Consider the following 12,304-nt stretch of genomic DNA (forward strand, 5'->3'; position numbering starts at 1 on the left):
TTGGTTTGTTGCTAAAGCGAGGACTCTGGGACTTTGTCATGATTGGTGGTGTAGATATTTCTGGGCTGCTTCATTTGTGATAGGATGATAAGGTCATGGATGTAGTGAGGCTATCACTGTCATCTTCAGTCTGCAATATAACTCACAGATCTCCAGCTTCAAACAAAGTTTGCCACATTAGATGAAACAGTAAAGCTATGTGCTTCTTAACCTTTACTTGCGGACTACAGATGTCATACCCCAACTTCGTTTCCGTTTGTGAACAGAAGAACAGGGCAGTCTCCATGCTTCCGGCCATGAAAATGATAGTGTGGTGGTATTAATCAGAGCAAATGGCTTCACCCTTGTGATATATAGGAGCACCATCTCCAACCGAACAGTTGCGTCGGTCGCAGTGGGTACTTCTGTAACTATTGTGAAAAGAGTAGATTCTTTCTCTCTTTTCTGGTACAAGAAAAGAAAAAGATACATGCTTGAACCAAAAGCAAAGCAGGAACGGTTTAAATTCTATATTTTATTGATGGCTTCAAATTTCTGAAAGCAAAAAGCATTCTCTTTAAGGGCTCCAAATTCTCAAAGAAAACTAAAGCAGCGAACTTCATCAGAAAGGAGAGTAGTGAAAAAATAAATATTAGATTCTACAGACACAACAACATGGTAAAAGCATAAAGTTTGTACTGGAAAAGCAATTATTCCCCCAGAAAAACACAATAATTCGTTCTTCCTTCACAAGCAAAGAACAATGATTCATATCACCATTACTGGGTTGGGCTACCCAGTCTCATTGACTGTCTCTTCATCTCAGGCATTTACACAAACACATGGCGGCACACCTCCTGCGTCTGCGTGTCTTCTTCCTCTCCTTGATCCTTCCTACCTTGATCTTCCGGGTTTCAGGAGATGGCCATCTGGGTAAATGCCGAACCTATTGCGGGAACCTAACAGTAGAATACCCATTCTCTGTAGAGCCTGGATGTGGCCACCCAGGCTTCAGGGATCTCCTCTTCTGCGTCAACGACGTTCTCATGTTCCACATTAGTTCCGGATCCTACAGAGTCCTCCAAATCGACTACACTTACCGCTCACTCATACTCGACGATCCAAGACTATCGACTTGCCACTCGATCGTGCGAGGAGGGAAAGCGAACGGGTTCGTGTTAGAAACATGGAGAGCTCCTTACCTGAACCCAGCAGCAGACAATGCTTTCATGCTCATAGGGTGTTCGTCAGAATCTCCTCTGTTCCAAGGCTTCCCTGGGAAGAACTTGCCGTGTCGTAACGTGTCAGGAATGGGTTGCGAAGAGTACTATGATTGTCCGGCATGGGGAAGAACTCCTGTGATGCGAAGAACGAGTCCACCACAGTGTTGTGCTCTGTCGTTCGAAGCCATTCGTGCTATAAACCTTACGAAGCTTCAGTGTGAAGGGTATAGCAGTGCCTATAACTTGGCTCCACTGAGGATGTCTGGGCCACATGATTGGTCTTACGGGATACGCGTGATGTATTCTGTGCCTGGTGGTGATACCTTCTGCCGTGCGTGTCAGGCTACAGGGGGTGTTTGTGGCTACCATGCGGTTTCCCTGGCGGAGCTCTGCATTTGTGGCTCAAACAATTCTACCTCAAACTGTGATACAGGTGAGCCTAGGATAGACAGATACCATAGCGTTCAATTTCATCACCTTCTTTTCACCTTGATTGTTACCATTAAATGAACTTCAATGCTGCACATTACCTTGCTGCCAACCCGTCGGGATTGAAATCTTCGGTCTCAACCGTAGGCAGCATAGAGCTGTGCATTTAATGTGCAATACTGAAGTCGAACCATGTTACTATTAAAGAATAAAGATTGAAGAATTCTTTGTAATGTGCAGTGAGCTCAGCGGCGAGCCCGGTGTTGTCATTGATTGACTCAGTATCAGGTAATTTCCAACCTAAATTCAACTCCTCAAATGGTTACTAATATAGAATCTCGGACTGACTTCTTTAGTTCTTGACTCCAGATCCTCTCCACTCAGCTTGCCTCTTCACTCATCTAAGCATGAATGTAGTATCCACATTGTCCTGCTTGACAACAATAGACTGTAAATGTGGGGTTCAACCTCAGTGTTGCACATTAATTGTGCTGCCAATGGTTGAGATCAAAATCTTGACCATTAGCATTAAATGTTGTGCATTTAATGTGTAGTATTCAACTCTGACCCACTAGTTCTTCCTTTAATGGTCGAGGGTACAATGATTGATATGCCAATAAGGCAAATTATGTCCCCATTCTGCTCCGTGAAACAAGGGTTTCCCCTTTAAAGAGTCCACTAGGCCAAATGAAAGTTAAAAAAGAAAAAATAGTATTAATAAGTAAATAGTTGCTTTAAGCTTTTAACCATCAAGAGTTTTATTTATTTATTTTTGCTAAGCGTTTTGGTTTAACCATTTAACTCCCTTATTTTTCTTACCAAATTTATCTCGTATAACTGGAACTGTTAGCATGATGATAAGGCAAACTCTGATGCTAAAGGTTTTCAGATAAGTAGAGGTTGTTTTGATGCCTTGATCTCAATCTACAACTGAATTTATAGATATTTCATTGATTTCTATTTCACATGATTTTCATAAGATTACTTTTCGTTAAGTTACATATTTGTTTGACTATATTTCACTTGTGATTTTTGTTTGATTTTATATTTTATGTGATTTTTCAGGTGGTTATCCTTTGTCATGATACTTGAACAATAAAAAACATTTCTGTTTACTTATAAGTGATGGTGAAAATGATAAAATTTTTGAACTAATAAAATTGATGTTCTTGCAGGATTCTTCGCATCTATGACAATATGGGTGGCTACTAACCATATGAATATAATGAAGTGATCAAGTAATATTATCTAGCTTAGCTCGTGAGAAAAATTATTACTTGACACACTAATGAGCGATCATTCAAATTCCCACACGATTAAATTTTTGCAGCATAAATTAATACAGTCTGAAATTTTTTTTTTTATTTTTTGGGTGAAAGCTCTTGAGGTTTTTATCACTAAGAAATATGAATTTTCATAGCCTTTGTGTCTCTCTTTGTTATTTTTCTTTTTTTTGTAATTTTTATTAATGTGTGCATAATATTAGTATTGATTGTTGGACTTCACTGTGATATTAGTAATGAACAGGGAAAAGGCTGGGCATGCAATTAAGGTCCCTTCATGTGTTTCTTTCCTATCCATTTAGGAAGTTTTGGATTTTATATATAAGAAATAGAAATATTACATATGTTCATAAGGGTTAAATTTAAGACATTTTCACTAAAAGGTATATGTCTTATCAACCTACAAACCCCGAAAATTGACATTGTGCCAATCATCTTTTTGATAAACGATAATCAAAAAACTTTCTTAAGAAAAGGAGGTAGTTGAGGGATCGTTAAAGAAAATTTCTCACCTAACACCACACATCTTGACCTTCTTTTCTTCTAATTATTGGAAGACATTCAACAACTCATCTAAGGAGAACCTTCAAGTTAAAGGAATGAAGAGTGGTGGTTGCATGGTGAATTAAATTATGGTTTCAAACCTTTGACATGAATGACTGATAAGTAAATCAAGAGTCTCAATCCATGATGAATATAAAATAGATGACTCGTGAATTTAGTTGATGGTATCAATGAGAGCAGTGCCACTCTAGCAGCACAATACCCAGATACATTTTGGGTCCAGAGGACTTTGGGGATCGTGCTTGGGAGTAGCACTGCGCATGGCCCAAATGCATTTTGAGTTGAGATTTACTATAGACCTCCAAAATGCATCAAGGCCTTTGACTGCCGGAACAACGCTGCTCGCAATCAAAATCAAGAATTTAGACTAAAATTATTTCCAATTCAATACAATATGTTATTGGGTAACTCCTCATTTGTTTATTAGTCACAACTCATCTCTCCCCTTCAACCATTACTTTGAATAAAAATTATAATCTAACTCTTTAAACAAAAAATGAACTAACAATCATTTTAAGACCTCAAAAACACATTCGAGATACACACACTCACTAGTGTTTTGTCACGTCGAGAATTAGTCAGGAATGGCGACTTTGGATGTTCCGTCGCTAATCGTTAGAACTTAGGAGAGTTGCATACTTGTTTACTCACTTAAAATAGTCAAATTCAAATCTGGTGCACTGCACAGCACCTTTGGATTTTCCGCCTTTCTTTTTCCGTTCATGATCAACTTATGATCTGTGATTTAATTTTTAAAACTGGAAAATAGAAGAGGTCAATTTTGTGAGGAAATTGGAATCTGAAAAATATCTTTCTGCTTCTGATTACAATCTCTATTTTATTTTGTCCTTAGCTGGTGATTTTGACTTTTGACTGTTATGTATAAGCTTTGCAAGAGCTCCATTCTGGTTCAACCGTTCAATTGATTTTGGGTTAAGCCATTGTCTGTGAACCAGACTCACTAGCATTTTTGTACCTTAATCCTATAGGAATTGGCCTTCACTTTGATGATCTTATTTTTCAAAGAGAGTTTGGATCATCTATCTATCAGCTGTAGAGTTCTGTGTTTTTCTTACATTTCTTAACCACACGTTAAGGAATTTGATAAAATGAATCAGAGATGAGATTCCCAGTGAGTTCCACTTTGCCCCCTCTCTAAATATATGGTAAAAAAGTATGAAGGGAGCACGGATTTTAAGTCTGGATCACCTCTCCATTGCGGAAGCACATGCATGTGCTTCCTTGATTTTGATAAAAAAAAAAATTCAGTGGGGTCCATGTGTAGAGGTGGAGCTACTAAGGGGCTTGAGGGCCATGAAATACACTAGTTGGCCTTCCCCCATTTTCCAAGAATCACTAGATATCTTCCGATTCCTACTAATAGCAATTTAAATCTCGTTTAGAATTTCAGCCATTGATTTTATTAGATCTAATTATAATCATTGAATTTTTTTAAATCCCTAAACTTTCTCGAAGTTTGAATTCTTACAAATGGCCTTTAAATGTTTTTTTTTGGGAATAAGGAGCGTGTATAAAAAGGTAACTAAATAAGAGGATTACAATCTATAGTATGGTTTTCTAGCGACATCATTACCGATGATAATATTCAAATCAAGAGGTAAGCCTCTCGAGTCAAATTGTATCTCATCAAAAGCTTGGAGTAACCTTGTCAATAAATCTGTTCATTAGTTCAACTCATGGCCATGGTGTAAGATGAAGCAGTCCCTGCAACTCCGTTAAAGTCTGCAAATGTCATCAACCAAAGAATCAATATACCAAAGAACTCTATGGGAACTCAAGATCATAAGAGTGGCCTTGTGAGAGTTCGATCGAACGGATTTGAAGTCTTTGAGCACTACTCTATAAAGCATGCTCTAAAATTGCATTTATGGTAATCAATTCAATAACTAATATTCGGTTATCATGGATAGCACTGGCATTATCAAAAATGACAACACCACTGTAGTTCTGCCCCAAACAACCATAACCACCCAGTCCTTCTCGCATAGAGCCATCGTAGTTTATGCACAACCAACCAATGTCCGACGGTTCCCATTTCAATACTTTAGCCAACGTCCGACGGTTCTCATTTAAATTTTAAGTTTTATTAGTTGGATGTTTAAAATTTCAACCATTCATTTTATCAAATCTAATCATATTCATTTATTTTTTTTTTACTAAATTTATGGAAACTGACTGTTTTCCTATATTTAGTTAATATACAAAATATACTCCAAATCTATCTCTTCTCCCACAGTTTCTTCCCTGCCTTCCTCTTCTTTTGATATCTTTTACATTTTTAAGTGGTAACAAATTTATTCCTACAAGTATAACTCCCATGCTTGATTTCAATGTATATATTTTTATATAATTTACTTATAATTGTATTATTTATATTTTAGTTCTATTAATTTACCAAAATTTCTAATGCAGCCCCCTCACACAAAATGTTTTGTGAAAAAATGTCAGGAGAAATACTTCTGAGACAAAGAGGTGATCCAAACTCTAGACCTGTGAGGGTGGTGGGGATTGGATTGGTCGAACCCAAATGTTTGGTTCAAATTTAATCCTTAACTCTAAAGGGGGCCGAGTTAATACGTGAAACAGGAATCATGGAAGGGTAAATAGGGAAATTCACCATTTTAAGAAATTGAAAAATGAAAAAAAGAAAAAAGAAAAAAAAGGTAAGAAAAAAGAAGAAGAGGTAGTTGGACTCTGCCTTAGTTCTTCAGGCATGCAACGGTTAGGTGACCTCATTTTTTTCCAGCCGTCGCGATAAGCACAAAATATTTAAATTCCCGCGAGGAGAAAATACCCATTTTTTCATCATTCTCTATAAATACCAAACCCAAGATTGGGAAACTCTGTTTCGGGTTTGCCCTCTCTCTCTCTCTCTCTGCATCTGATTTAGAGTAGTTGTTGCATCTCTTCTGCGTTTCCTCGTTCAGGCAAGTTCGTTCTCTTCCTCTATGTCTTTAATGATCTCAGTTCTTTGTTCTTTCCGGATCGCTTAGCCGTTTTCGTTTGGAAGTTGGAGCTCTTCTTTCTGTATCTGCTTTTCTCCGTTTTCGTCTTCTGATCTGTGTTTAAGTCAGAGCTTCCCCTTGACTCGTGTAGATTTGTCATTAGTTTGAGCTTGTAAGCTATTTTGTTTGGTACTTTCCAATCAAATATGTGGCATTGCGTTCCAGAAGGAAACAAAAAGAGATCTTTCCATTTTTCTTCCATCTAATTCCGCAGATCTAAGTTTTTGTTATGATAACTAGAGGTTTGGTGGATGCAGGTCGAAATGGCACGGAAGAAGATCAGAGAGTATGATTCCAAGAGACTGTTGAAGGAGCACTTTAAGAGGCTCTCCGGTACAGACTTGGCCATTAAATCTGCTCAGGTTTGTTAATCTTCCACATGTTGGCTTTAGCTGACGAAACCCATTGTTTTGTTAGCTTCTCAATCAATTTCAGCTTCTTGTTTCCTATATACACTGAATTGAATAAATGATCCACGTTATATAACATAATTACCCTCAGCTAGGTTGATGTTTCACCTTTATTATTACCATTTTGTATCAAAACGAGTTCAGAAACATAAGATCCATTGGCCTACTACCCAGAATATGATTGTCTCAGATCTTTCAGGAAATGCACTCTAAATGGATTCCCCTTACCCTGTTAGAACTAGAAATGGTAAGTGGAAATCATTCAAATGGGAACATTGAATCATTTCTCATTTTTTCAGCCAGGCAGGTCTACTTGTGTAGGTAACCTCTCTCCCATGTTATTTCTGAGCCTGGAGTCGTGTGAAAGCAGAGCTGGTTTGACCAGCAACTCAGAAGTTCCATCTTCAAATCATAAAGTAGACGTCCTTTAATTGGAAACAAAAAGAGTTGGGTCTTTTTTTCTTAAGATTTGCTTTTCATTGCTTCTTATTAAAGTTGACTCCTACTACTTGTGGGGAATCTTGTTTATTTATATTTTGTATTGTAGTTTTACATGCTCTTTCAATCTTGGTTTTTATCTTTTACTCTTTGGTGATCGATTTCTTTCCCCTCACCCTCCCTGCCCCCCCCCCCCATCCCCTACCCCCCACCCCCAAAAAAAAAAAATTAAAATAAAAAAGAAGGTTTCTTTTCCTAATTATGAATTAGTTCTGAAAGAGGCTTATGAGATCTTAGCTCAAATTTACTTTCATATTTAAGTCTGAGGATATTCTTTTTCTTCTGTTTGATGCTTTAGATTACAGAATCAACTGATCTCAAAGAGCTGGCAGAGAAAGAACCATGGCTTTTGACAGAAAAGCTAGTTGTAAAGCCTGATATGTTGTTCGGAAAGCGTGGAAAAAGTGGTTTAGTTGCCCTAAAGCTTGATTATGCTGAGGTTGCTACATTTGTCAAAGAGCGTCTTGGCAAAGAGGTATTTTTTCTATTCGATGAAATTATTCTGTTTGATTCTCATAGGCACTAAAAATATATTTCTCGCAATCCATTTTCCTCCTGTAATGAAGTTTGTTATGCAATTTAAGTTCTTGTTTGCGCTTTGTAGGTGGAGATGGGAGGATGCAAGGGACCTATCACAACATTCATAGTTGAGCCCTTCGTTCCGCATAATGAAGAATATTATCTTAACATTGTTTCTGAGAGACTTGGGTGCACCATGAGCTTTTCAGAATGTGGTGGAGTGGAAATTGAAGAAAACTGGGATAAGGTATGAACAATATCAACTTGTTATTTATTTCTTTTTCCTGGAAAAAGAAAAAGAAATTGTGCTACATTGAGCATATGCCTATGGGGACTGTAATGACTACGAAAACCCTCAGCAGATAGGGACATTCATGTAACCAAAGCAGACAGTTGAATAAAACCCCATAAATAATAACTGGAACATGTTCATGTACATGTCAGTGGGGGTGGAAGATGACCCTTTTGGCAGTTGAACAACACATGCCAGAACGAAATACAAATGGAAATATACTATACATGTGCTTTCTCTTTATATAGATTCAAGAATGTACTGTGGCACTACATGAAAGTGATAATAACCGGTAGTGCTAATTGTCTATTTAATGGTTGCAAATCTAAATTGCATAATATATTGGCTATCTTAACATTCCCTAGTTTCTGAACATATTTGTCTTTATCCAGGTGAAAACCATATCTGTCCCAACTGGGGTGTCATTCACATCAGAAACATGTGCTCCGCTAATTGCAACCCTTCCACTTGAGGTAATTTCCATACGATATTTAACCAAGTGAACTACTGATCTGTTTACTATGGCCAATAACTGGAGTTCAAAGCTTTAAACATGTATTTCCTTTTTGAGCTACAAAGATTGTTTCCTTGTTGCACATTGCTAGGGGTAGTCTCCCTTTAATGCAATGATGCACTATTTCTTTGTCTACTCCCCCCCACCAAATCATTTTTTCTGGAACCATTCAATCCATTGTAGAGGAAATTGCCATTGTTGAAGCACATTTTACTTATTCAGGTCAAGGATAAAATCGAGGAGTTCATCAAACTAGTTTTCGCTATATTTGTAGGTATGTTCTCTCCCCACCCACCCCCCATAATGAACATATTTACATCTGTGCTTGATTTCTCTAATGTCTACCAGCCTGATATTCCACTGGAATTATTGGAAGTACTTTACTTAAATATTAACACAAATGCTGTGAAACCAGATCTGGATTTCACATTCCTAGAGATGAATCCTTTCACTTTGGTGGATGGCAAACCTTATCCTTTAGATATGAGAGGCGAGCTGGATGACACTGCAGCTTTCAAGAACTTTAAGAAGTATGATTTACTTTTCTCATGTCTTTGTTGAGATTATTGCCACTTAGAGTACATAATATGTAGGAAAATGAAGTAGCTTGCTTTACTGATAGCTCCTTACTCTGCAGGTGGGGAAATATTGAATTCCCAATGCCATTTGGAAGGGTAATGAGTGCGACAGAAAGCTTTATTCATCATCTGGATGAGAAGGTAGAATTTTTCTTGATAAACTCTCCTCAGAATAGTGGGAAAAGTTTGCCATTCTCTATTGAGACCAGTGCTGCCTCTTTATTTTAAAACCCCGTGCTCCAAACATTTTCTGTTAATTTTTTTCCCCTGGGGAGTGTATTCCCCCACAGCACCATTTGTGTGTGTGTGTGTGTGTGTGTGTTTGGGGTCCTCAGAATCATCCACACAGGTCTCACATGGTCAGGATAGCAGATAAAATAACAAAGAAGTGCATGTGGGAGGGGAATATTACTTTAGCACAGGAAATTTTTTCCTTTTATTTTTACTAAGATTGGTATTATCTTTCATGAAAGCACATAGGTCAACGCGCCTATGCGATTAATCTTCTGTGCCTGTAAATTTTTATTTTCCCGTTCATTTTTTTTGGGGGGGGGGGGGGTTTGCATTGAGGATATTCAAGACTTACAGAATACATAATCTTCAGAAATTTACACTTGTGAAAACTTACTTTTGAAATATACCTATTTCTGCTTCACTGAGTTGTCTTTCCCCCTCCCCCCCCCCCCCCTTCTTAGACATCAAAAGCGGGATGCATGTTGTGATACTATTACATGAAGTAACTGATGCATTAAACATCAATCTTTGTCTACAGACCAGTGCATCTTTGAAATTCACTGTTTTGAACCCAGCTGGGAGAATTTGGACTATGGTAGCTGGAGGAGGTGCAAGTGTCATTTATGCAGATACGGTACACCTGCATCTTCCTTTTTCAGATTTATTCCCAGTCTTTGGTTGTCATAACATTTTATTATGTACTTCAATGATGGAGAATGCTTCCTAATCATTAATCAGGTTGGTGATCTTGGCTATGCATCTGAGCTTGGGAACTATGCTGAGTATAGTGGAGCCCCAAATGAAGAAGAAGTATTGCAGTATGCCAGAGTTGTAATTGATGTAAGTTTCAGTGCCTCTAGCTACAAACTTATCGTCATGATGCTGTAATCATCCCCATTTATTCTTCAGTGAATACAAACTAATATAATAAATTACTGAAGCAGAAGAAAGTATATCACTGTTTATTCAGATCATTATGTTCGTAAGAACTTGTTAAATGGATCTCTAATAGTCCTAGCATATGTTTTTAACTAAGGAACCATCTTGAAGTATTGTCTGTGGCATAATTAGATATTGAAGTCCCAAAAGAAAACACTGGTATTGTGACCAAAACTGTCCTGCAAATAGGACTACACAAATTATGACTTGAACTTCAACGTCTTTGACAATACCACTTTTCTTATGTATGTCTGGCCGCTTATTAAAGTGAATGTAGTCACTAATTCACCCTTGATTTCTCATGTGTAAACTATGCATTCAATTCTTCCTAGCTGTAACATGTGAACTGTGTAATTATCTGCAGTGTGTAACTGCAAATCCTGATGGCCGCAAGAGAGCTCTTGTAATTGGAGGAGGGATAGCTAACTTCACTGATGTTTCTGCTACATTTAGTGGCATAATTAGAGCACTGAGGGAGAAGGTGAGACAAATCTCTGGGCTTTACTACATTACAGCATCTTCATACATTCTAAAAGACAAGTCATGAAAAATTTGCATTGTATTGACAGGAAGCAAAGCTTAAAGCTGCACAAATCTATATATATGTGAGGAGAGGAGGTCCAAATTATCAGAAAGGTCTTGAAAAAATGCGTTTGCTTGGAGAGGAAATTGGCATTCCTATTGAGGTAAGTCAAAGTTACCGAGTTTTTGTGGAAAATCTCGTGATTTCCCAGTGATGAAACAAGCATTTGAGGTAACAGTATTTGTAGATTACTAAAAGATTTTCTAATGAACTGACCCTGTTTATTTGTTCAATTATACAGGTTTATGGCCCTGAGGCTACAATGACTGGCATATGCAAACAAGCAATTGAATACATCACTGCTGCTGCATAAAATCATCAAAAACCGAATAAAAGTGTTCCCCAGCAATATTTTTTTCCCGAAATCTTCACAAATTTCGAGTTAAATGTTAACTCTTAGCACAATTACACTGTATTAGAAAACTTTGAGAGTTATTTTTGTACCTTTTCACTACAGAACAAGTAATGTTGTAATAACTGTTCTTTAGGGTGATGCATTCTATATCTTGCAATTCTTAGATGGCTTTTTGAAGCATTATATATGTTGTGATCTAATACAGTCAAAATCTGAAAATTAAACCCCAAATTCTTAAATGTGAGTTTCAATTGCTGAGCAGCTTTCAGACTTCTAAGCGTCTCTGCCTAAACTAGTAATGCCTCATGATATGTTTTCAGTCATGAAGCTACCACCACTGTAAGGTTTAGAAAAGGCAAGTGTACTGAATCTTGCCTCCACTCTTGGGGAGAGGTTCTTTTCTTGAATAGCGAGTGAATCTCTCATAATGGCTCCATTTCTGTTGCATACTATTTATAGAAGAAAATAAAATGGGGCCCAAGTTTTGACCAAGGAGAAGACTCTCCTGGGAAGCCTTTGCTGAGTTTTTTTTTGGGGGGAATAAGGAGCTTGAATTAATAGGATAACTAGATAAGAGAATTACAATATATATTATGGTTTTCCAAGAGCATCATTACAAACGAGAGATGAGAGGTAATCCTCCCGACTCAAAATTGCATCTCACCAAGAGCATGGAGTAACCCTGCCAATAAGTTTGCTCCTTGGTTCAACTCATAGACATGGTGATGCGGCAGTCTCTGCAACTTCGTTGAAGTGTGCGAATGTCATCAACCACCAAAGAAATCAACATACTAGGGAACTTTATGGGAACCCAAGATAATAAGAGTGGCCTAGTGAGAATCAAAGCAGATTTGAAGTTTCCGAGCACCTCTCTATAA

At 37.6% G+C, this 12,304-nt stretch overlaps 2 protein-coding genes across 2 annotated transcripts; both read left to right on the plus strand.

Annotated features, from left to right (window-relative positions):
- Window positions 1–407: 407 nt before the first annotated feature.
- LOC149007066 (wall-associated receptor kinase galacturonan-binding protein) lies at window positions 408–3,227 on the plus strand. The gene is made up of 3 exons (XM_089164594.1): window positions 408–1,635; window positions 1,872–1,919; window positions 2,807–3,227. Exons 1-3 carry the CDS (start codon window positions 822–824, stop codon window positions 2,863–2,865), a joined length of 921 nt encoding a protein of 306 aa, XP_089020720.1. The 5' UTR covers window positions 408–821; the 3' UTR covers window positions 2,866–3,227.
- Window positions 3,228–6,315: 3,088 nt separating this feature from the next.
- Window positions 6,316–11,589, plus strand: LOC149007067 (ATP-citrate synthase alpha chain protein 1). Its single transcript, XM_089164593.1, has 13 exons — window positions 6,316–6,426; window positions 6,762–6,866; window positions 7,711–7,887; window positions 8,017–8,178; window positions 8,616–8,696; window positions 8,960–9,011; window positions 9,153–9,267; window positions 9,375–9,456; window positions 10,088–10,183; window positions 10,288–10,389; window positions 10,853–10,969; window positions 11,058–11,174; window positions 11,313–11,589. Exons 2-13 carry the CDS (start codon window positions 6,768–6,770, stop codon window positions 11,382–11,384), a joined length of 1,272 nt encoding a protein of 423 aa, XP_089020719.1. The 5' UTR covers window positions 6,316–6,426; window positions 6,762–6,767; the 3' UTR covers window positions 11,385–11,589.
- Window positions 11,590–12,304: the final 715 nt, after the last annotated feature.

The sequence above is a fragment of the Hakea prostrata genome, chromosome 8 (genome assembly GCF_041222555.1).
Source record: "Hakea prostrata isolate BN-2017 chromosome 8, UWA_Hpros_2, whole genome shotgun sequence".
Taxonomy (NCBI): domain Eukaryota; kingdom Viridiplantae; phylum Streptophyta; class Magnoliopsida; order Proteales; family Proteaceae; genus Hakea; species Hakea prostrata.

What these genes read in the sequence shown, in the direction of transcription:
- LOC149007067 (XM_089164593.1), top strand. Translation starts at nt 6,768, where the DNA reads ATGGCACGGAAGAAGATCAGAGAGTATGATTCCAAGAGACTGTTGAAG. An exon ending in AGTTTTCGCTATATTTGTAG is followed by an intron (nt 9,012 to 9,152) that starts GTATGTTCTCTC and finishes CTGTGAAACCAG; the next exon opens with ATCTGGATTTCACATTCCTA. An exon ending in GTGTCATTTATGCAGATACG is followed by an intron (nt 10,184 to 10,287) that starts GTACACCTGCAT and finishes ATCATTAATCAG; the next exon opens with GTTGGTGATCTTGGCTATGC.
- LOC149007066 (XM_089164594.1), top strand. Translation starts at nt 822, where the DNA reads ATGGCGGCACACCTCCTGCGTCTGCGTGTCTTCTTCCTCTCCTTGATC. An exon ending in TACCTCAAACTGTGATACAG is followed by an intron (nt 1,636 to 1,871) that starts GTGAGCCTAGGA and finishes TGTAATGTGCAG; the next exon opens with TGAGCTCAGCGGCGAGCCCG. An exon ending in ATTGATTGACTCAGTATCAG is followed by an intron (nt 1,920 to 2,806) that starts GTAATTTCCAAC and finishes ATGTTCTTGCAG; the next exon opens with GATTCTTCGCATCTATGACA.